Source organism: Neolamprologus multifasciatus, chromosome 16, assembly GCF_963576455.1.
Source record: "Neolamprologus multifasciatus chromosome 16, fNeoMul1.2, whole genome shotgun sequence".
NCBI classification, from domain to species: Eukaryota; Metazoa; Chordata; class Actinopteri; order Cichliformes; family Cichlidae; genus Neolamprologus; species Neolamprologus multifasciatus.
Genome location: NC_140454.1, coordinates 28,883,264 through 28,908,620, shown reverse-complemented (window position 1 = coordinate 28,908,620; position 25,357 = coordinate 28,883,264). Strand labels below are relative to the sequence as shown.

The window sequence follows — 25,357 nt, the reverse complement described above, 5'->3', positions numbered from 1 at the left end:
AACTTGTCAGTCACAAGTCATTAAATAATACACACTCTTTTAAGTTATTAACTGAGTTTCTAAACTACAGATTAAGATTATAAACTCACCAGAATCCTGTTTACAGAGGTCACAAGTGAAGAATCAAATTCAACAAAAATAAATAAATCATATCAAAGACTTGAAAATATTTAATGCTCAGTGTATTTCAAGTAATTTTAAAGCAGTTCAATATTTGGTTAATGTTTATGTTGTATGATGTATCCTGGTTCCTCACAGTTTTGCTGGAGACTAAGGTGATGACATCCAGTGTAAATATGGTTTCTGAGATTTTTTAGGGTTGAGTACAATAATCTTAGTGTTTCAGAATTCAGAGGTCATCTAAAAAAATGTTTTTAGTTTATTGAATTTGTGTCATCTAATGTCATAGATAAAGCTTGGTGTCATCTGCATAGCAACGAAAACGTATGCAGTGTCATGTAAAAAGCATTGTTCCCAGTACAGAAGCCTGTGTTACTCTGTCACTACCTCCTCTGTGTAAAGAAAACTCCCAGTATACATGCACAAATTGGAACTGAACGTTCGGGTATCACTGCTCTGTCCGAACACTTTGATAGCTGAATCAATGAAAATTCAGAATTTGGCATCTCACTCAAAGACACTTCAGATTCAGACTGGAGGAGCCAGGAATCAAACTACCAACCTATAGATTAGTCGACAACCCACTCCACGTCCTAAACCACACCGTGTGAAATACAATCATATAGAGGTTTCTATTCCAGCTTTTTATTTGGCGTTTTTCCATGAAATACATAAACTCCAACTGACACCATGAAAACACTCACATGGACATTAAATTTAAGTTCATTTTTTATATATTTGCAAATTAAATTTCACGGGTTAAAAACAATGACTATATTCCACATGTGGAAAGAAAACATCTGAAAATAATGTCTGAGAATTACCGCACAAAGCCAGATCAGGTTGTCACTGTAAACATCGCCCTAAAATGTATGCCAATCAACATTATATTGATATTATAGTCCGCCCAAATTAAATACACAAATGTAACCATGCTGACAAAATAAACCACAAAATGCAACAAATCACACGATCTTCCGTCCGTCTCACACGCTCTGAAATTAATTTCCATCTTTAAAAAGTCTGAAATAAATACAAATTGTTTGTATTGCAAGTTTTTCCACTGAAAAATACATTCTGGAGTACAATCTCTGAGAACCTGCTGGTGACCTCGCAAATGAGCACAGAGGCAGGAATGTAAATCAAGCACACCCGTAACTACACATTGCATAATTTACACCATAATTTCCACACAGCTCACAACACATGTACAGTGAGAGTAAAACTAACAAAATACTAAACTAGTACAAGCTACATCCTAGAAATGTGGTTTACAGTACTTTGAGATTACAAATACTAAAACTGAGTACACTTTCTCCATATTTTCATTTTAACCCTTTAAGACCTACCATAGAACCAAGTCCGCCAGAGCTTATATTATATTTTTACATGCTGTAGTGCCATTTTTGGGAGCATTTCAAGTTGCTATACATCAATACAACTGTTATAGCCTAGATTTTAATAATATGTCTGCATTAAGTGCATAGTGATTACATAAATTGCAAAAAAGTGCAATAAACTACAAAAAAATTGAAAATTGTTTTTGTTTTTTTAACATATATTTCTAGTTAGAGAAATTTAAGAGGCTTATCCCTCAAAACTGTAAATACAAAAAAGTTGCACAAAATAGTTTCCCACCACAGGAAATTTATTTTGAGTGTCTTCATAGTTTTATTTTTGAAATACACCAATTTTTATACACTGCAGGAAAAACGAAAATAAATATTATAGTGCAAATTTGCAAAAAAGCAGCATATGCATCAAAATAAACTATTTCCAGCAGTGCAATATGAGTCCTAAGCATCCCAGAAACGATACAGAAAGTCATAAAGTCAAAGATAACTTTTAAAAACACCAGTATAGGCTCATTGAGGCCCGGACCGTAAAAAAACTACATTTCCGCAAAATGACGTCATTTCCGGTTTTGGGCAAGTCATGGCGGACATGCGATAGGTCGCGCTGCCGTCTAATCCAATGTAGGAAGTGTTACAAACAGCTGATCGGATTGGCAAAGCCTGTTTCTGGAATATTATGTTTTTGTTGCTGCAAGCGCTTTTTATGCAGTTTTTGCAAAGCTATATGTGGAAGGAAACTGTGACTTAGGACAAGCTGATGGCATAAGATGTAAGTACAACTCCTCAGGTTTCATATGCAAAAAAAAATATTGTGCTAGCTCACGTGGTTGCAGAGCTACCGGGATTTAAAAATAGTTACGCAAAACAGAGCGTGCCGCTCCTACCGGTTTTAAAGGGTTAATTTAGTTCACAACATTAAATCTGTTTTTTTAAATGTGAAATCTAGTTTTAGTTTGTATTTGATTTCACATGTAGCCTTAGTAGTTAGTTAATTTTAGTCAATTAAAATAATCTTGCTGTGCAAAACAAAGACTTGAATTAGCAAGATGAGATATAACAAAGCTTTTTTAAAAACCATAATACAATTTAATTAGAGCAGATATTTTTAAAAAATATCTTTCAAGTGTTTCTTGATCAAATATCCGTACGGAGTCTCTGGCCCATTGTTATTCAATCCTTATACAACCGTTGCAAGAGCTGGGTTTGTTGTGGTGAAGAGAGAGCTGAGTGTAAAAGCAAATACTGACTGATTTACGTCCCTCACCTATGGTCACGAGCTGTGAATCCTGAAACTGTGGTGATTACCTGTTTGCAAAAAATGATTTTTGCACCCAAGACTCCTTGGAGTATTTCCTGTCACATAGTGGTGAGCTGACTCCTGTGTGGAGTCTTTTGCCTGATCTGGATTTATGCGGATGTGGAGAAGAAAAGCCTTGGGGAGACTGGGACAGCGACTACTGTTTTTGACCTTTCTGAATTGTTCTTAAAATTCACTGTTGGTGCTACCAACACCAGAAGCAGTCACAGGTAAGTTGGAGAAAAGTGGTAGCTTTCTAATCAAATGTGGCCTTTTTTTGTTTGGTTTGGTTTTTTGGGGGGGAGGGGGGCAACAAAATCCGATGTATGCACCTTGATTAGACCCAGCTTTCTCACCAGACCTGGAGGAAGGGTTTCGCTGCTGGACTGTCTTTATTGTGGCCAAAAAGGCCATTTTGTAGCAGTCTGTTCAGTGCGGCCAAAACAAGCTGCTACAAAAGTCTATAGATTTAGTGCCGCACCTACAAGCTCAGTTGCTGAACAAATCTTCATTGATCATTCCCTCACAATTGAATTAAATATTCTTTTTATACCACTTCCTGATCTAGTGCTTGTTTTTGCTTTAAATGGCTCCAGATCATCTAACATCACACACCAAGCTCAACCTGATGTAAAGAAGTCTGCCCCCCCAGTACAACCTCACTAGTTAATCCTTGTTAATTATCAATATTGTAGAATTGTGCACCAAATATCATTAAATTAACAAGAATGCAAAGAAAATAAGGAATTGTGGTTTGAAGCATAAAGCAAGTATGTGATTTTAGCAGCATTATTACTTCAAAACCATGTATTTCAGATGTGAATAAAAAATACATATTTATCACAACAATATTCAAGCAACATTCACTGTGGGGAAAACAAACTAGAAAGTCCCATTAGATGGAAAGGCTTGGGTGACAGAAGTAGAACTGTGACATCACTTGAGTGTGATTGGCTGCCTTGGCATAAATTTTTTTTTTAAGTTAGCGAATGAGTTCACAGCAAAAACAGTATAAAGAGTAAAATTCCTGACTTATATTTTACTGCCACAAAGTTAGTGAAAATCACTCTACTGTGATGCTGGCTGCTTTGTTATGCAAAACTTTACAGTAAGCTGAAGAAATGTCTCTCTCTTTCTGTCACTCTAATCTGTCTCTTTCTCAGGCCTTGTTGTGGCTCCTCTGCTGTTATCCAGAGCACAATTAGAATCATGTACAAGTACACCATGTAGCTGAACTGCTTGTCCGTAATAGCATCACACACATATGTTCCCAGGATAATATAATAAAATATAAACAGCAGACAGAGAAAATACATAGCAATCAAGAGGAATACATACAAAAAGAAAAGAAAAGCACATATTAGAGAAAAAGTTGCTAAGTGCTTGGAAGCAGTGCAAAAGGACTAGGTCTGAGTATGTAAGTGGCCCAAGTCATGAGGGTTTCTCAGACGATGGCTCACATCGGCTCTGGCCATTGTAGTTGGTGAGGGCTTGGATGCCTGTCCACACATGGTGGCATTTGTTGTAGTAGGCCTCCTTGGCTTGTTTGATGCTCCGCCTCAGGTTGGCTCTGGCAGTGCTGTACAATGAACTGTCCCTCAGCCTGAAGGTGGAGTTACGAGTAACATTTTAAACCAAAGCAAAGAAAAATGGGTTGTAGGAATATCCAATGCCTGGCCAAATAATGTATGTAATAAATTGAGGTCTTGTCTTTATTATGTATCAACTGGCCCTGAATAAGCAGAATATGTATGGATGGAAGGATGGATGACGTTTCAGGGAGACTGAGACATCTTGATTAGGTCACCAAAGATTTCTGGAGATGGTTCATCAACCTGGAATGAAACAAACAGACTAAGTTTAAATTAACAGCAGCAGAAATTTGAATCTGCAGTTACTCAGTGAAAATAACAATATATTAGAAGCATTTGGTTTAATTTGATGTGACACACCAACAAAGAACACGCCTGCTCTATTAGGCATTCTAACATCTTTCAACTCATTGCTTTGGTTTTAAGATCATATGTGGACAAGTACACTACCAATCAAAGTTATGGACACACATTTTCAATTAATGATTTTTCTTTATTTTCATGACTATTTAGATTTTAGATTTTCACTGAAGGCATCAAAACTATGAATGAACACATATGAAATTTAGATCCTTTGCTTTGACCACTCATTGCATTCTCTCAATGAGCTTCATGGGGTATTAACCTGAAATGGTTTTCCAACAGTCTTGAAGGAGTTTCCAGTTCTGTTCAACTCAGTTTTATTTATTTAGCGCCAAATCACAACAACAGTTGGCTCAAGGTACTTTATATTTTAAGTTAGACCTTATAATAATACATAAAGAGAAAAACCCAACAATCTTATGACCCCCTATGAGCAAGCACTTTGGTGACAGTGGGAAGGGGAAACAAATCCATATTTAACAGGAAGAAACCTCCAGCAGAACCAGGCTCAGGGAGGGGTGGCCATCTGCTGCGACCGGTTGGGGTGAGAAAAGGAAGACAGAATAACAGACATGCTATGGAAGTGAGTCAGCCTACACCTATTGCAGCATAACTAAGGGAGGATTCAGGGTCACCTGGTCCAGCCCTAACTATATGTTTTAGCAAAAAGGAAAGTTTTAAGCCTAATCTTAAAAGTAGAGATAGTGTCTGTCTCCCGAATCCAAACTGGAAGCTGGTTCCACAGAAGAGGGGCCTGAAAACTGAAGGCTCTGCCTCCCATTCTACTTTTAAATACTCTAGGAACAACAAGTAGGCCTGCAGAGCGAGAGCGATGTTCTCTAATGGGGTGATAGGGTACTATAGGGAAGATAAGATGGGGCCTGATTATTTAAGACGTTGTATGTGAGCAGCAGCACTTGTATGTGAATTCAATTAATAATGTATTTCAAAGTAATACATGCATGAACTAGTTTTTCAGCATCACTCTGAGACGGGATATTTCTAATTTTAGAGATGTTGCGCAAATGGAAGAAAGCAGTCTTACATATGTGTTTAATATGTGAATTGAAGGACATATACTGGTCAAAAATGACTCCAAGGTTCCTCACAGTATGCCAAGGTAATGCCATCCAGAGTAAGAATCTGGTTAGATACCATATTTCTAAGATTTCAGTTTTATTGGAATTTAGAAGCATAAAGTTAGCGGCTTTAAGACATTGCTGCAGTTTAACTAATTGGTGTGTGTTATCATGGACAGATAATCTGCATAGCAGTGAAAATGTATGCTATGTCTTCTAATGATGCTGCCTAGCGGAAGCATGTATAATGTAAACAGAATTGGTCCTAACACTGAACCCTGTGGAACTCCATAATTAACCTCAGTGTGTGAAGAGGACTCTCCATTTACATGCACAAATTGGAGCCTATTAGATAGATATGATACAAACCACTGCAGTGCAATACCTGTAATACCTACACCTGCTCCAATCGTTCTAGCAGAATATTATGGTCAATAGTATCGAACGCTGCACTGAGGTCTAGCAGGACAAGCACAGAGATGAGTCCACTGTCAGAGGCCATAAGAAGATCATTTGTAACCTTCACTAAAGCTGTTTCTGTGCTGTGATGAGCTCTGAAACCTGACTGAAACTCTTCAAATAAACCATTCCTCTGCAGATGATCTGTTAGCTGTTTGACAACTACTCTTTCAAGGATTTTTGATATGAAAGGAAGGTTGGAGATTGGCCTATAATTAGCTAAGACTGCTGGGTCTAGAGATGGCTTTTTGAGTAAAGGTTTAACTGCAGCCACCTTGAAGGCCTGTGGTACATAGCCGATTATTAGAGATGGGTTGATGACACTTAAGATTGAAGCATCAATTAATGGCAGGACTTCTTTGAACGGTCTTGTAGGAATGGGGTCTAAAAGACATTTTGATGGTTTGGAGGAAGTAATTACTGAAGTTGGCGAAAAAGAGTCTAAATGAATATCAATGGCATTGAAAGTAACTGTAGACAATGTGAGGTGATTGTGAGTAATTTAAAATTTTATTAAAATTTTATTTGTGAAGAAGATCATAAAGCAACAAACTATTTCTCCAGGCTAAATGATGATCTTCTAAGTTTGTGACACACCATTTCCTCTCCAGCTTACGAGTCATCTGCTTTAGGCTGCGTGTTTGAGAATTATAGCACAGAGTCAAATACTTCTGATTTGAGGCATTATTTTTCACCGGAGCTACAGTATCCAGAGTCGTACGTAGTGAGGAGGTAAAATTATTAAAAAGATAATTGACCTCTGTTGGAGTAGCGTTCAGGTAGCTGCTCTGCTCTATGTTGGTACAGGGTATTGACGATGATAACAGTGGGTGGATTATGTTATTAAACTTAATTACAGCACTTTCAGAAAGACATTTAATGTGATGAAATCTACTCTCCACTGCTGTGTAATCAATTACTGTAAATGTAAATGTTATCAGGAAATGATCAGACAGGAGAGGGTTTTCAGGAAACACTGTTAAATGTTCAGTTTCTATGCCATATGTTAAAACAAGATCTAGAGTGTGATTAAAGTGGTGGGTGGGTTCTTTTACATTTTGAGGGAAACCAACTGAGTCTAATAACAGATCAAATGCCATGTCGAGGCTGTCATTTTTAGCATCTACAAGGATGTTAAAATCACCCACAATAATCATTTTATCTGAGCTGAGCACTAAATCAGTTAAAAAGTCTGAGAAATCAGACAGAAACTCTGTAAGGCCCAGGTGGACGATAGATGATGATGAATAAGACTGGATTTTGAGTTTGCAGCTAGGGTGGACAAGGCTAAGCATTAGGCTTTCAAATGAACTAAAGGTCTGTCTGGGTCTTTGGATGGTGTGGAAAATTGTTGTACAATTCGCAGTCACATTCACACCTATGAGTTTCCATTTAATTTGGAGTTTCCAATTAACCTATCCCCACTAACTGCATGTGGGAGAAAGCCAGAGGACCCGGGGAGAACCCACGGGGAGAACGTGCTAACTCTACACAGAAAGACCCCGGCCTGATGGTGGAATTGAACTCAGGACCTTCTTGCTGTGAGGCAACAGTGCTAACCACCGTGCCACGGCAGTTTTGATCCCTTCAGTGAGAATATACAATGTAAACAGTCATAGAAATAAAGAAGAAACATTAATTGAGAAGGTGTATCCAAACTTTTGACTGATAGTGTATATCAATAAAGATGGACCCAAAAAACACTGTAAAACACAAAGGGGTATAATTATTAAGGGCAGAATTTTCTAGATAAAATCTCTTCTGATGAAATAATGATCATTTTTGCTATTATTCCCCATCAAGAAAAAAAATCTTTCTCTGTGCCTGTGAGGGGGCAGTTTCTTTTATCAAAAAATTAAACACTTTGAAAACACTTCAATTCTCAATAGTAAAAAAATTATCATGCAGCTTTCTGTCATTTCGAGAGCATATCTGCATTGTATTACATATGTAAGGGGAAGGACACCCCCCATTGGCCATGTCATGTGGATACTTCTTTAAGACACTCCGGATAGCCCGGCCACGCCCAACAGCTTACGTATAAAACAGCTATGCAGACATGAAATCAGTGATCGAAACAGTTTGAAACTTGTCCTCAAGCAGCCCAAAGCTGAGTTTGTGCTGGCTTCCAGTCTGGCAAAATAAAGAATCGATCTCACCAGGCTAGTAACGATCCGATACCGATGCCGACTCGGGATCGATACTATCGATATTTGGATCGATCCGCCCACCACTACAGTGGACACTCTTTCAATGATGAGGATGTACACATCTTGGACAGGGAGGAACACTGGTTTGAGCGCGGAGTCATGGAGGCCATTTACGTGAAAAGGGAAAGACCAACTCGAGGAGGGGGCCTAAGGGTACATCTTTCACCATCTTACAATGCTGTGATTGCAGCCATTCCCCAACTCTCTGTGAATGGCACTCATGGCCATTGATCAGTGGTTGTTGGTCAATGGTCATGAGAATTTGCATAATTAAGATTAAGGAACTGACCTCCCAGCCCATTGTTCCTTCAGTGGACTGGTTTCAGTCATTATGCAAATGTACTGTTTATAAGTTTTGGGGAAACCTGCAGTCAGCTGAGACTGAAGAAGTCACTTGGATGAGTGACGAAACGTTTCTCCCACAAAACGCTACGTCCAGATGAACAGAATCAACTTTTGGAGATAACACAGTAGGGTTTGGGTTGCACCATTTCCTCGTAGAGTGTCTTAAAGACACTTAAAGACTATACATATGGAATATGTAAAGGAGTAGAGAGATAGTTTCGATATGTTCAAGAATGTGTGGTTACTTTGTAGCCTTGGTTCTCTTATTGAGACTCTCTCCAGCTTCAGGCCGCTCAGGGACAAGTTATAGTTAAACCATTTCCGAGCAAATCCACATCTGCACAGCTATTTTATATGTACAGTGCGGGATGTGGCTGGGCTAGCCAGAGTGTCTTAAAGAAGTATCCATGTGCCATGACCAGGGCAAGGGATTATTTCCCAAACATATGTAATGTATAACGGAGTGGAGCAATAGACTCTTACTCAGAGAATCAAGGTTACAAATTAAACACACGATACTCACAGGATAAAAAATACAACACATCACAAAATATCAAAAATTGCTGCTTAACAAGGATACGAAAAAAATGATCAAACCCACAGTTTCTTCCCAGACATCTGGGAAATCCTCCTCAGATGCTACAGGATCGCTATAGGGATACAAAAAGAAAAAGAAAAAATATAAAGTTATATATACTGTATTTCAAGGGTCATTGTTATCTGTGCAGCACAAGACAATACAAATGTTTAAATATTTGTTATTGAAAGCATTTTTGTTATTATTGTCTTACTTTGCATTAAAAGGATGGGCTCTGCGGAGATATCCATCCTCTGAAGGTGATTCTGTATGAACAGAAAGTGATAGTGACTTGCAGTAAGCTGGATAATTTCAGTGTCATTTCAAATGGGAACATTAACTTTACTAATGAGGTTAATTAATCACAGTAGTAAACATTTTGTTTAGCCGCTAAATATTATCATATGCAAAGAAAAGTGAGAAATGATACCTGGGGATTTGGGTTTTTCATTGATTCGGTCTTTTACATCTTCAGGGTAAAAGCAGAGCAGAGGATTTCTTGTTGACAGAAGTCCCCCTAGCTTTGATTCCAGGCGGAAGTGGTAAATGATGTGTCGTAAATCATGTTTGGACAGCTCTTTCTTGGTGTAGGGCTCTACTGTAGTCACAATAGACTCTGGTGAGGAAGTAAACTATACGTGTAAATAACTTCATTAGAGAACAAATCAGTGGAGGCAGCCATAAGAAGGAAATTATCATTGCAGTGCTGCAAAACAAGGGGGTGGACATGGAATATTGTCTCACACAGATCTGCAACATGGATGCAGCTCTCGAGTGCATGAGGCTGGAGTTGGACAGTTTTTTATGACTGATTTGACCAGAAATGCAGTGTACTTGGCCTGACAGAAACTGGAAACAGAGTCAGACAGTTGATTAAAGATGAACAGAGACAAGTGTTCTGTTACATTATGGACAACATCAGTGATCAAATGAAGGCCAAAACCCGTAGGAGGCCCACCACCCATAGGAGGCACTGTAGGGATTGGGTACAATGTATGGTGGGTGGCAGTCAGAGGCGGTCCAATCCCCAGGGATTGAGGCTGGCAATTGGGACAAATCTTGTCACCCAACTGGTGGTAAAGGAGCCTAAAGCGTGGGATTGAAAGATACCAGTTAGATATAGTTGGGCTATGGAACCAGTCTCCTAAAACGGAGCTGGACTCAGTTTAAAGTTGTCCTCCAAACTTAACTAGGGGTGGTTTTACTTGTACCACCTCAGCTTGCTGCAATTACGTTGGGGTTTTCACCGGTCAAGAGGTTGCTTCTCTGTGCCTTTGGGTCGTGAAATGGGCCCTGACTGTTGTCTGTGCTTATGCACCAAACAACGGTTCAGACTACCTAGCCTTCTTAGAGTCCCTTAGTGGGGTGCTTTATCAGGTGACTCTGTTGTCCTAGTGAGAGAGACTTAAGTACTCATATGGGCAATGACAGGCTGCCCTCGACAAAGAAAATGGAAATGAAATGGATAATTCTAAACTAACTAGGAGTTACAACTAGCTCCATATAACCGCAACTGTATTTTTTCCATTAAATATTGTGCATTTCAAATTATTTTTGCCCTTTCTTACATTTGTTGCTTTACAAACTGTTATGTCTATATAGATAAATTACTAATTTGCCTGGCCTGATGTCAACTTTTCTATTTAAAAAATATATAATAAGAAATACTTAGTCTCATGCATTGATTACAGCTGTAGTTAAAGTTGTGATCAGAAGTTTATGATCCTAAACACACAGGATGGGTGTATGTAAACTTTTGACCAAAACTGCAAATGTTTGGGTGAGCCAGAAAAATTCTAATGGAGCAATAGCAAGAATTTAGTTGCATCTAATGACGAGGCTGCAAACTGCCAATAGAAACTGCCATTTGAAAATGTGTTGGAGAACCTATAATAAGCGATAAAAATGCAAATGAGTCTCACTAGTGTTTGGAAACATGGCAATGCAACATGGTTGACTCTACGGAAGAGAGTCAGAAAATACTTATCCTGAAGTGATAATAGCATTAAAAAAAATTTGGGGGGTGATTGGACCCCAATAAAAACGTAACTGTGAATGCTGTATTAATTTTCTGGCAGTATATTGCCTTAAATGGTACATAAAGGATTTCTGAAAAGGTCTTTAGCACACACAAACTTACTCTCATTGGAGTCATGGTCAACCCAGCTGAAGGTGATAGCTGCATCTCCGTTGCTCTCGAGAAAGTGAAGCAGAAAGGTACCGGGATCTTTTTCCTTTAGGAGTTGTTTCACCCTCTTGATGGTCATAAATCCTGTGATGTATCTGAAATTAAAAAATATCATTAAACAAAAGAGAAAACACTTTGGAAGGGAGCATAAGTCTGTTTATTTGGTCACCCTTTCTGTGTCCATATTCAAAGACATACAATGTAGTGAATAAGTATTTTTTTTTTTAAATATTTGTCACATTAAGTAATTAATTATAGTTACTAGTTACTTCTTCAAAAAAGTAACTGAGTTAGTAACTGAGTTACAAGATTAGTAATTAATTACTTGAAAAGTAACTATTGCGTTACTTAAAAAAAAAAGTTTAACCATGGGGGTCCAGGTTATAATTGGCCATTTTTAGCTACTTTTGATTTTACCTCTACATTTCACCTTTAAAAACTATTTACTTTGCCTTGAATTTCATCATCCTTTTCAGCACAACCTCACGTGTCCGAATTTACAGTTACTCATTTTTTACATACTGTATTAACACAATTGATCTAAAATCAGGCAATAAACATAAAATCAAAGTAGAAAAAGTTATATTTTTTACTGTAACAACCACAAACACGTTTATTTAATCATATTTCATAACTTTAAATGCAAATATAAATTGTCAATTTTAAAATTATATGCACAAATTTTTCAAACAACAAAGTTATTTGCATCCATTTACCTTGATTTTTTAAGTAACCATTTCAAACTATTTACATAATAATCGGGTGTTTTGCATTCAGTAAGATGCTGCACAAATTATTTGTGCCACTCCAAAAAATAATTTCTGTCCACTATAAAGGAGAACATCACAGCCCAAGACCTGCAGGTCTGACAGCAGCAGGTGTATCACTCCTGTTTCTACCTGGAGACAGCAGTCGCCTCATTGTTCTGACAACACAAAACTATCCACAACACTACACACTAACTACACAAAACAACACATGTCACGGCCTGGAGGTTCAGCTGGTCGCTGATCAGCTGTTTCTCTCTCTCTCTCTCTCTCTCTCTCGAAAGGGCGGAACTTATTACGGGTTCACGTCCTTAGCCCATGCCCTCGGAGGAAGAAACACCTGTGCCTCATTAGTGTGGCTGGCATTTAAGCCAGGAAGCAACGGCTGTTCTTCGCTGGATCGTTGTGTGAATCGTGTCAGTGAAAGTCGAGCGTCTAGCAAGTTTTTTTCCGTGTAGTTGTGTGTTTGAAAATAACAAGCATTTCTTTGTGCGCAGACCCTCTGGACTGTTTTCCCTAGTGTTCCCTGAGCGGGGAGTGTTCAAGGAGAGAGACTGTATTCATGTGTGGATTGTTTGGAGAGAAACAAGTGTGTTCCCCTGGATTTCCCCCGGAGCCCTGCCCCTCTCACCTTTTGTATATAGCACTGCCCTGCACCTTTTGTATATACACTTGTTGGACATTGTACGTTAATAAATTCTCTTATGTGCATCAATCCCCGGAGTCCAGCGCGTGAGCCCATCTTGTACACCGTGACAACACATTAACTACACACTCCAAACACGCTAAACGTCACAAATCTCTCACATCTCAAAACTCGCTCTCTCTCTTTTTCTCCTGTCTTTCATTCTCTCTCTCTCTTGCCATCTTCCCCCTCTTCCTAAACAACCAAATGTCATGTTGCCATATCATTTTTTGATTGGTTGACATGGTGCATTTTTCCACCAACACAAATGGGCTACTTTTTGGGGGGTTTTGGTATAAGCAGAGCGCTTGCTAGCGCTGTCCTTAGACAGTAAACGTAACGAAACCATTCAGGAAAAAACACGCGTATATATTGTTTGTCATGACTCTGCTTTTACGTGGCCTATCAACACAATTTAAAAACTGGTATATATCACCTTGTTGCTTTGTCATCTTGAAGTGGTCATGTGATTGGCTTACCATGACTACTTTATTCTTCCTCAGTCAAACAGCAGCACTCATGCGATTGTTTTGCCTCCTTAGCTCCAGGTTTTGTGCATTTTCTTGCTAGTAACGGTAACAGCATTGTAACAATAGAAATAGTAATTAGTTAGAAAAAAGTAACGCCGTTACTTGTAACGCTGTTATTCCCATCACTGTCAACATGTCTTGAAGTTCTCCAGAGGCGTGGTAATGAACTAATCATTTGATTCAGGTTTGTTGACCCAGGATGATATCTAAAACATGCAGGACACTGGCCCTCTGTTACGCCCCACTTAAAAACGAAGTGCTGACTGGGGTGAGCCCCTTCTTCAGGGTCTCCAAAGCCAAAACAACAAACAAAACACCCCCTTTAGCTAAAAATCAAACCAAGTACTCTCTAACCAAAACAAAATACGATGGCTGAGCTCCCTGCCTAACCAAAAACAGGAGAAAACAGTTGAAACAAAAATGGCAGAGAACCCCTACCTGCTTCCACAACGATAAACTAAATAACACAGTAAGGGCACACCTTTGCTTACAATAAAAGAAAGAAAACCAAAGTTTCACAGAGTTTAAGTTCTCTCACTCACTCACTCACTCACACACACACTCTCTCTCTCTAAGGCCCGCTGCCCAAAACACTACAGCTCACAGCTCTGGCAAAAATGGGGGAAGTGGCAGGGGTGTGGCAGTTTAGGATAGCAGACTATATGCCGTGGCTGACGAGCTGGAACACACCTCAGCTGTGGCTCATGAGGCAGACCTGCAACACAAGAAAAGGAGAAAAAAAACTCTTCTACAGAGGGAGAGCCACTAGAGGTCAGCGACCGTAACACCCTCGAGGCCTAGAGTTTGAGACCTCTGCCCTAGACATATTAACTGACTGAGTCATCCTTGGCAGTAAGAACTGCAAGAAAATGTTTGCAACAACTGGCAACAAGTCTTTCATATTACTGTGGAGGAATTTTGAACCACTCTTTGTTGTAGAATTGTTTCAATTCATTCTGTAAATGACAGTTAAATGTATCATCTAAAAAGCAGAGTAGAGAGTAATTAAGTTTGGTTAGCTTTTTTTCCTCTTAATTCATTCGGGTACTTTTTTTTCTGGTTGTAGTTTTTTTTTCTCTAACTTCCTTTGGTTGCTCCAATTACCAAATTATCAATGTTTCTAATACTCAAAAAAATATAGTTGCAAATCTTGTGAATAAAATATACATCGAAAACAGTAAATCATTGCTGAGAGGAAGTCTTACCCATTTTTCCAAAGATCCACTAAGTGGTTTTTGATTAAATCCAGGAAGCCATCGATCCAAATCCAGCCACTTTTATTCTGCCGCACAGGAAAGAAAAACTTCATCACATGTGCTCTCAAACTGAAATCTCAGCTTTTAACTTGTCTTCATACTTTTAACCTAAAGTATGAAGACAGTCCTTCTCAAGGCTCACCTTTGAGAAGCTGCACCAGTCCACCAGGACATCACAATGACCTGCAACAACATCAACAGTTAAAGAAAAAAACAATAAAGAGTGAAGTTAAGGCGAGGTTAATCCATGTGGATTGGAAGGTACATATTAAACATACTTTCAGTATGGACCAAAATCTCCAAACCACAGTGGAGTTTTGTTATTGGACTCCTGTGCTAATCGGTGATGGTTCACAAGTGTACCTGGTACTACCTCAGGCCAGAGCTCAATAATCAGCTTGTTATTTTATAATTTGATACAGTCCCGATTAAAAAGGTAAGAACACTTCAAAACCCCATATTTTGCATGGTTGGATCTAACAAGGTTCCAAGTAGCGCTTCAACATGCAACAAGAAGAAATGGGAGTGAGACAAACATTTTTTTCAGCATGCAACTTATTGAAAATAACGCTTAAACTGAAACAGGCTGTTTTACAGCTGATCAAAAGTCTAGGACTACATGCCTTTAAAAAGGCCAAATCTGTGCAAAAATGTGGATTGATTGTCATTTTCTGTCAGGTAGTTACACTGTCATGACATTTTGATGTCAAAAGGCAAAAAAACTTTTTGAATGTGGTTGACTTGTTGAACTGCATTTGTAGGGTCTCTTGCAGCGCACCATCACTGCTGAGGTGCGACGCAGTAAGAAAGTCATTTTGAATTTCTTAAATGATCCTGAGGATTTTGGAACAAAAAAGTTAAGTGGAAGACTGCAAAACAATTTCACCAGCACCGAGCCGGAAGATCCAATTGGCTGTCTGTCAAGACACTGAACCATCCTTGACCCAAATTAAGGCAGTTACTGGTGCTGACTGCAGCCCCATAACCATCTTCAAAAACCAAAAAAGTCTTCAAAGGCCTCGTCTCCTTGAACGCCACAGAACTGACCATTTGGACTTTGTAAGAGAGCACCAATATGGAACAATGAGGGGTGGAAGAAAGTTTTATTCTCTGATGAGAAAAAAAATGTAACCTTCATGGTCCTGATGGCCTCCAACATTACTAGCATGGCAAGCAGATCCCACCTGAGATGTTTTCTATGTGCCACAGTGGAGGGGGCACCATAATGATCTGGGGTGCTTTTTCCTTCAGTGGAACAATGAAGCTTCAGGAGGTGCTGGGGCATCAAACGGCCAATGACTATGTCCAGATGTTGCAGAGAGCATTCCTCATGACTGAGGACCCTAATCTGTGTGGTAACGACTAGGTTTTTCATTTTTACACCCACAGTGTAGGAAGGAGCGCTGCCGCAGGTCATTCTTTCCAGCAGCTGTCAGAGTCTATAACACAGTTTAACATTCTTTTGGTTATCTTACTCATGAGCTTGTTTGTTTACTCGCTGTACATTTTATACAGAGCCTGGCACATTTTATGCATAGCTCTGTACATTTTATACATATCTATTCAATTCAATTCAATTTATATAGCGCCAAATCACAACAAAAGTTGCCTCAAGGCGCTTTACAGTAGATACAGAGAAAAGTCCAACAATCATATGACCCCCCATGAGCAAGCACTTTGGCGACTGTGGGAAGGAAAAACTCCCTTTTAACAGGAAGAAACCTCCGGCAGAACCAGGCTCAGGGAGGGGCGGGGCCATCTGCTGCGACCGGTTGGGGTGGGAGAAGGAAGACAGGATAAAAGACATGCTGTGGAAGAGAGACAGAGATTAATAACAGATATGATTCAATACAGAGAGGTCTATTAATACATAGTGAGTGAAAAAGGTGACTGGAAAGGAAAAACTCAGTGAATCATGGGAATCCCCCGGCAGCCTACGTCTATTGCAGCATATCTAAGGGAGGATTCAGGGTCACCTGGTCCAGCCCTAACTATATGCTTTACCAAAAAGGAAAGTTTTAAGCCTAATCTTGAAAGTAGAGATAGTGTCTGTCTCCTGAATCCAAACTGGAAGCTGGTTCCACAGAAGAGGAGCCTGAAAACTGAAGGCTCTCCCTCCCATTCTACTTTTAAATACTCTAGGAACAACAAGTAGGCCTGCAGAGCGAGAGCGATGTTCTCTAATAGGGTGATATGGTACTACAAGGTCATTAAGATAAGATGGGGCCTGATTATTTAAGACCTTGTATGTGAGGAGCAGGATTTTGAATTCAATTCTGGATTTAACAGGAAGCCAATGAAGGGAAGCCAAAACAGGAGAGATCTGCTCTCTCTTTCTAGTCCCTGTCAGGACTCTTGCTGCAGCATTTTGGATTAATTGAAGGCTTTTAAGCGGGTTTTTTGGACATCCTGACAATAACAAATTGCAGTAGTCCAGCCTGGAAGTAATAAATGCATGAACTAGTTTTTCAGCGTCACTCTGAGACAGGATATTTCTAATTTTAGAGATGTTGCACAAATGGAAGAAAGAAAATATCTCCATGCAATTTTTTTTATACATATTTCTGTACATTGTTACCTGTATATACGAACTTCAGTTGCTCATGTATATAGGACCACTTTGTGTCTTCCTTTTATATTTTATATTTCCCTTGCTATAAGAGCTGTGTAACATCCAAATTTCTCATCAGTGGGATAAAACTTGGCACCTTGGAAGATCCAGCCATGCAAAGTATGATTCCCCCCCCCCCCCCCCCCCCCCCAAAAAATTTTCAAGTGGTCTTAAAATTTTGATCGGGACAGTATGTGGTTATACATCTTAGAAGTTCTAATCAGGATGGCTCATGCAAATCCTACCCACAACCCAGTGGATTTTATGTAGTATATATACACTCCCAGAGGACTGGGAGTTTAGGGGTTATGCACAGTATCTTAGCTGTTATTAGGATTGCAGTCTTCTGGACTGAGACCTCAGATGTTGTGCCTGGAATCTGCTAAAGCCACTCTTCCAGTTTCCAAGTTACAGGTCCTAATGCTCCTATTACCACTGTGACCATTTTGGACTTTACCTTCCACATCTGCTCCAGCTGTTCCTCCGGCTTCTGGTACTTCTCCATTTTCTCGTGCTCCTACACACACACACACACACACAGACACACAGAATTGTCGAGGAGAGCCTGAGTCAGGTTCACCCGAGCCAACAGAAACAGACTTTTCCTCCTCTTGTGTAACAATCAGCTTATGTGATCAGCTATTTTATGCTATACAGTAGTCTCTCTTTCCAAGCACATCCAAACTCTTTACCACAAACATTAGTTGATGTGTGCAGCATTTGGAGCCTCACTACATGCTTTCTAACCGGGGCATTTCATCTCGGCGAAAACTATCCCAGAGAAGTAAAGGAAGTGTGTAAGTTCATCCCTGAATGTTTGCATAGTATTTCCACGTTAAGCTTAACAACTGATATATTGAGCCACAGATGGACTGGCCCTCGAAGTTCCATATTGAGGTGAAAAGGAAGCGATTTGTCCCGTACTTCAGCTGGAGTTATTCTGTCTTTGCTGTGCAGTTGCATCTACTTCTCTCATTCACTCCCCCTTCCTTTCCTATTATTACTTCAAACATGAAACTGATCAATGATCAGCTGATCAGCTTTTCTGCCTCAAGTCCTGTCTTTATTGTTTGTTTATCGCCCACTTTGCGCTAGAAAGAGGAGACCAGCGGATAAACAACAGCAGCACCTTTATGCGTGATAAGCTGTTGTTAGAATGTATTTAATATTACTTTCTAGTATCAGCTGATGGTCATGATGTCGGTTTGGATATGTGGTGAGAGGGAAACATGAAGATGAAACCAGGAGAAACCTTACTGAATCATCAGAGCTGAACAGGTGATGGAGAAACAGGTTTACCTTTTAGGTGACATGAATGAGTTGAAGGGAAGTTATGAACTGTTTCTGAGAGACAAATAACACCAGGATCCTTTTCTATGTAGCTGTCAGCTGGTAACTGTTACCAGCTGTCAGCTGTCAGGGCCAGGTTGGGCATTAACAGGGAAAGGGGGGCACAAAGAAATATTTTTGTTTGTTATGTAATTTAAAACTTTGAATAAATAATTATCTGAATCTTACAACAAAAGTGGTCATCTGATTAAATGTATAGAAATCCATTATTGTATATAGTAACTAATAAGTCTAATATACACCCTAGTAAGCTATAGTACTTTTTCCTTTGGGAAGGTACCATCTGTGCAGTCTGCAATTCTGTTGAATAAAGATGTTGAATCTATTTAATTATAGTAGAAAAATAATTGATTTCTGTGCATTTGTTTTACACTTGCATTAAATTAAAGTTGATTACATCGATTAAGGGCGGGGGGTGGTTCCCTAATATTTTTGCTGCGAGTTTGCAACCCTATTAGTTAGGTAGGTAAGTACTCTTTAAAATACCAGAATAGGGAGGATGGTGTAGGTTTAAATTTATTAGATTGATCAGTGTTGCTGAACTATAAAATGTTTTGGGTGGAGTGTATTTTTTGCAGGTATAACAGAATAGCTTCAGTCTCTTGTTTTTTTAAAACTTGAGTATGAACTTATACAAAATGCAGCAAGATATTTATAAAAAACAGTTTTATTGATTACAAAATACGCTATAACGGATTCATATCGGTATCGGCAGATATCCAAATTTATGATATCGGAATCGGTATCGGACATTAAAAAGTGGTATCGTGCCATCTCTAATACATATGCTGATGGATGTTAGGACTTCCAATCATCTTCGGTAAGAAACATGTAGTATGTAGTAACCTGTGATGTTGTAAACTGTTTGGTTGTGTTTTGGAAAGAAGATAATATTTTATTGAATAGCACTGATCGCATTGTAGGAATATCTGCTTTGCAGCTGTTGTTTTTTGTGGTTGTTTGAGTTACACAAAGCTGTCTGGTCATTCTCCTCTGACCTCTGAGATCAACAAGGCAAATTCCTCCAGTGAACTGCCACTCACTGGATATTTTCTCTTTTTCAGACCATTTTCTGTAAACCCAAGAGATCTTTGTTTGGAAAATCCCAGCAGATCAGCTGTTTCTGAGATACTCAGACCATCTGGCACCAACAACCCCACTTTATATTATTATGTGTACAAAACTCCTATATGAAAGCTACTTTGAGGAAATGGCTTACATTTTAGTTACTTACCCACAATTTTGTCTCTTAACATGGAGAGCTGCATTTTGTCGAGCCGTCTTTGGCCAACGGTGTAAAACTGCCAGCTCAGCACCTTTGACAGCTGCTTCCAGGTGAGAGGAGGAGGATTCAGAAACAGCGACAGGTCCTAAAAGGAAAAGTCAAAGAACCACAATGAAGTTTCCTGACTTGTCTTAACAGATGCTACTAGTGTTTGTTGGCTTTGACAAAATTTTACCCAAGGTTTACGGGTGGACAGCCTGTTACACCACATGATGGAGGCCCAGGCATTGGTGACTTGACTTGTGCTGGAGATGACGACCACGGGCAGGGAGCTGGCCTGGACCGACAGCAGAGGAGGAAACCAGTCAATAAAAGTACAAACCCTCCATACCAGCAACCATTTTTTAAAGATCCCCAGCAGATAATTCCTTATTTTGAATTATGGTGAATTACCTCAAAGTTGTACGTTTGTCCTGCGTACTCAAACTGTGCCATGAACTTAATTATATGCAGCTCTTCAGTAACTGTCAGAAGGTTCTAATGGAGAAAAAAAGAGAAAGCAATCCAAGGACTTTAAAGTAAGGTGCGTTGAATAACAAAAAACTCCTGTTTATTTACCTATATTTTTGCATATCTATCACACCTAGATTTTTTTAGATTAATTTTAGTATTACACAAAGATAACCCAGTGAGTCAGTCACGCAATCAGCATGTGGCCATCAAACTATCCAAATCTCTAATTTTTGAAGTAATTATTTGGTATTTATTAACTTATTTTATACAATGACTCAACCAATTATTCAACAAATATAAGATAACAATTTATTCAAATGTGTTTATTAAATTATTGAAAAGCATTTTATTAATGCACCATTCATGCCATTAAAGCTAAATTTCCAAGTGGATGCAAACTACGGTTTAATAAGGTGACAACAATTCATTGACATAATTAAAGACATCAACTATAAAAATTAGTCGACATGTCATATTCTAAAACCTAAAATGTGTTGTAACTGCAGTACACTACAGAAAGGTATGGGGCAGTATTCATTCAATACTAATGAATAAGAAGTGGGAACTCAGTGGGAACAACAAAACATGATGGTGAAAAAGGAAAGAAAGACTTTGTTTTATGTGAAAGGCTTTCACGCTTTTCAAACGAGGCTATAAAACAGAGCTTTCCTTCCACAACAGCACTACTGCAGTGCATTAAAATGCCAGCACACTGAGCTTCGACATCAACTCTGAATGGGTTAGTTTTAGGGAATTAAGTTAGTGTGTCAACTTGATACTTTGTTTCTGTTCATGTTTGTACAGTAATGTTTATGTTAACTTTCTTGTCAAAAACTTCTCTGGATAATGCTTGCTAAGAGAACACATTTAAGTTTTGTTAGCTAATGAGGCTACATCTCGCCCTTGCGAGACACATATGTACGAATACTGTTCATAGACTTCAGTTCAGCATTCAACACAATCTTTCCTCAGCACCTGACTGAAAAACTGAGCCTTCTGGGCCTGAACACCTTCCTCTGCAACCTGGACTTTCTGACGGAGAGGCCTCAGTCTGGATCGGCAACAGCATCTCCAACACTTGGGGCTTGATACCCAATCCCTTGTGGGAGGTCCCGTCGACCTGACGTCCTGACTCCCCCTGGCATTGATCTTTAATTGTAATAGCGGTTCCTTTTTCCGAATGTTGGAACACTGAGCTACTAGTGGTTTCGCTGTCAGTCCAGACCCTGGGTATCGAAGATTCCATATGTTCCACATCCTCTACATGCAACTTCGTCATCTGCGTAATAGCATTCCAACAGAGCCCTGTTCTCATCTCTTGCCCACTTATGCCTCCTTGTTCCAGTAGCCTAATTCTCACCAGTGTGTCCTGGTTCCTCGTTAATCCGTCCGAGTCTATTATGGCTTCAGTTATCTCGCTCTAATATCCCAGGTAGGCTTGGTTTGTATAGAAGTTCTAACCTAGGGACTATTACTGGATACGGATGCCCTGGTCTGATAAATGTGGTATTAGCAATGAATTTGTTTTTCCTATTTGGTCAAAATCACAAACTGGAAATGTGAAATAGTTAAATGTGAATCTTCCGCTGAGATGCCAGCCCTAACTTCTAACAAGCAATTCAGAAGTACCGAGAGCCACAGATTCACCAACCTGACTATCCCATGCCTTGTCTCTGCTGCAGGAGCAACAGCAAACAACTCATGCACCTCCTCTGGTCTCCCCGGTTCTTTCTCATTTTTCTTTGTATAAAAGCTTTTCTTTAAAATGCTACACTATTGTTTTTTTTATTGCAACACAGCTGCTGAAGCATGTATTGTTGATCAGTCAGCCAGCTGCAGAATAGAGCAAAGTTACAACATCCAAAGAGCTGAAGAGAAACCAAGTGTTAAAAACACTGCACTATGTTGTAATTTTTACGTTTGATGGGGGTTTTTGTTCGCAGTTCTCACATTCCTGGTGGACTACACTGTCTGTCCCTTCCCTAGTCCATCCCAATTGTCCACCAATTAATATTCGGCAGACACTTATATGATCTACTTCCAGAGATGCACAGTTGGGATTTTGGAGGATTGCACAGGAGCATGTCTGTGGTGGGTGAAAACCTCTCTCCGTCCTGTCCAAATGAAAATGTGTACGCAGACAAAGATTTGGGGGATCATAAATTATGCTTTAGAGATTTAGGAATCTGTCGCAGAAATTAATCAGAATTGGCTGATTAGATGAAGACAGGAGTGTTTCATATGTTACTCAATAAACATTTCTTTTATGAGATCCATAGCTATTAAAAAAAAAAAAAAAAATCCAGGGCTCAAGCTCCTGATGCCCAGGCCTAAAAAATACCACTGCTGGTTGCTTTTGTTTAACTGAAAAACTGAAATTCATTTAAAAAAAAGCATAATCCCTATTAATCAATTACAGTTTTTAACTTCTCTAGTGGCCTGGCCCAGGCCTAAAAAAAGTGCCTGCAACAATCTAAAGAAATGGCTAAGAAGTAAAGTGAGTCAGTCTGGAAAAGGTTTTAAAGCCATTTCTGTGGCTTTAGTACTCCAATGAACCACAGTGATAGCCATTATCCACTCTTACCTCAGAAGATCCTTTAATTCTTGATTTTGTTTCCTTGAGAGACTAAATAAAACAAAAAAAATATTTTTTTTTGCGAGATACTGTAACATATAAGAGAACATACACTATAAACAGGTGAACACAATGCTCTGTTAGTTTTGCGGATTTTCATACCATTTGCCCAAATTCCACCATCAAGCCTCTGTCTGTTGCCTCAAACAATTTCACTACATCCTTGTTGAAATCAAAGAGACGGAACCTACAACAAACAGTCATTACCCATTTATGGCAATATACATTTTTCTAATTTTATATTTCAGGTTTCTCTTTACCTACCCTTTCACTGTTTTGACTTCTTTAACATCCCTTATTTTAGAGAAAAAGAGATACAGAATGATTAAAGAAGGTTTTAAGTAAACATTCTATTCATAATAATATGTACATAGCTGGTTCAGACCAGGTTCTCTTTTACATACTTGTCAAAGACAGGTTTGACGTTGAGCCGGATCTTAGGTATGTTTACCAGGAACCTAAAAAAAGTAAAGACAAACTATGAAAAATGTTGTAAACAAAGATAAAAAAAAAAAAAGGGCTGTTAAAATATTACAGCCTGTACATGCCAGCATAGGGGCTTAAGGTGTTAACCACAATATGACCCTAGTCCAAGCCCACCAACATGTTTGAACCATTGTGTCATGGACCCTGAGTTTTCTGCCTGGGTTTTGTATTTATTTTTGAAAACTAAAATTAAGAAGACATACTTATTTAGTTTTCTTTTTGATTAGTTGTGTTGTATATGTTTCCTAGGCTTTCAGTTTCTGCCTCCCCATTGTTCTCCATATTGTGCTGTCAAATCTCTGTCTCTGCAGGCACAAAACAGAGCCTGCAACTCCCTGCATGTATACCGACACCAGGCTAAGATTGCCTCCTTTCATTTTCCAGCTTTAGCCTCCTACTAGCAGCTAAGAAGCTAAAAGTCCTGTTTTGATGACATTAAATCTGACCTCTTGTTACCATATGTTATTGGTCTTCAGTGTTGTTTTATTATCTATGATGTTTAATTTTGAATGTTAAAACAAAACAACTTAAATCGTCCTTAACTGCTAAGGCTGGGAGGGCATATGTATTGATGGCTTGGATCTTTTCTGACTGTTCAACTGCTTCTCAGAAACTTACCTTCTGAAGGTATTTGGCTATGGCTGTACAGTGGGGCAAAAAAGTATTTAGTCAGCCACCGATTGTGCAAGTTCCCCCACTTAAAATGATGACAGAGGTCAGTAATTTGCACCAGAGGTACACTTCAACTGTGAGAGACAGAATGTGAAAAAAAAATCCATGAATTCACATGGTAGGATTTGTAAAGAATTTATTTGTAAATCAGGGTGGAAAATAAGTATTTGGTCACCTCAAACAAGGAAAATCCCAGGCTCTCACAGACCTGTAACGTCTTCTGTAAGAAGCTTTTCTGTCCCCCACTCGTTACCTGTATGAATGGCACCTGTTTGACCTCATCATCTGTATAAAAGACACCTGTCCACAGCCTCAACCAGTCAGACTCCAAACTCCGCCATGGCCAAGACCAAAGAGCTTTCGAAGGACACCAGGAAAAGAATTGTAGACCTGCACCAGACTGGGAAGAGTGAATCTACAATAGGCAAGCAGCTTGGTGTGAAAAAAATCAACTGTGGGAGCAATCATCAGAAAATGGAAGACATACAAGACCACTGATAATCTCCCTCGATCTGGGGCTCCACGCAAGATCTCATCCCGTGGGGTCAAAATGATCATGAGAACGGTGAGCAAAGATCCCAGAACCACACGAGGGGACCTGGTGAATGACCTGCAGAGAGCTGGGACCAAAGTAACAAAGGTCACCATCAGTAACACACTACAACGGCAGGGAATCAAATCCCGCAGTGCCAGACGTGTTCCGCTGCTGAAGCCAGTGCATGTCCAGGCCCGTCTGAAGTTTGCCAGAGAGCACATGGATGATACAGCAGAGGATTGGGAGAATGTCATGTGGTCAGATGAAACCAAAGTAGAACTTTTTGGTATAAACTCAACTCGTCGTGTTTGGAGGAAGAAGAATACTGAGTTGCATCCCAAGAACACCATACCTACTGTGAAGCATGGGGGTGGAAACATCATGCTATGGGGCTGTTTTTCTGCCAAGGGGACAGGACGACTGATCCGTGTTAAGGACAGAATGAATGGGGCCAAGTATCGTGAGATTTTGAGCCAAAACCTCCTTCCATCAGTGAGAACTTTGAAG

The 25,357-nt window shown here is 39.4% G+C and overlaps 1 protein-coding gene across 2 annotated transcripts in view; it reads right to left on the bottom strand.

Annotated features, from left to right (window-relative positions):
- Positions 1-3,417: 3,417 nt before the first annotated feature.
- LOC146501013 (signal transducer and activator of transcription 1-like) overlaps positions 3,418-25,357 on the bottom strand; it is a 51,771-nt gene continuing 29,831 nt past the window's right edge. For both annotated transcript variants that reach the window (XM_085135431.1, XM_085135432.1), the window contains 15 exons: positions 23,562-23,615; positions 23,422-23,451; positions 23,260-23,344; positions 23,107-23,148; positions 20,463-20,546; positions 20,245-20,346; positions 20,019-20,154; positions 17,892-17,951; positions 14,966-15,006; positions 14,773-14,849; positions 11,538-11,680; positions 9,828-10,013; positions 9,612-9,663; positions 9,422-9,470; positions 3,418-4,607 (listed from right to left, as the gene is read on the bottom strand). In XM_085135431.1, coding sequence (XP_084991557.1) covers positions 4,548-4,607; positions 9,422-9,470; positions 9,612-9,663; positions 9,828-10,013; positions 11,538-11,680; positions 14,773-14,849; positions 14,966-15,006; positions 17,892-17,951; positions 20,019-20,154; positions 20,245-20,346; positions 20,463-20,546; positions 23,107-23,148; positions 23,260-23,344; positions 23,422-23,451; positions 23,562-23,615 — 1,201 coding nt within the window. In that variant the 3' untranslated portion in view covers positions 3,418-4,547. The remainder of the gene's footprint in view (positions 4,608-9,421; positions 9,471-9,611; positions 9,664-9,827; positions 10,014-11,537; positions 11,681-14,772; positions 14,850-14,965; positions 15,007-17,891; positions 17,952-20,018; positions 20,155-20,244; positions 20,347-20,462; positions 20,547-23,106; positions 23,149-23,259; positions 23,345-23,421; positions 23,452-23,561; positions 23,616-25,357) is intronic.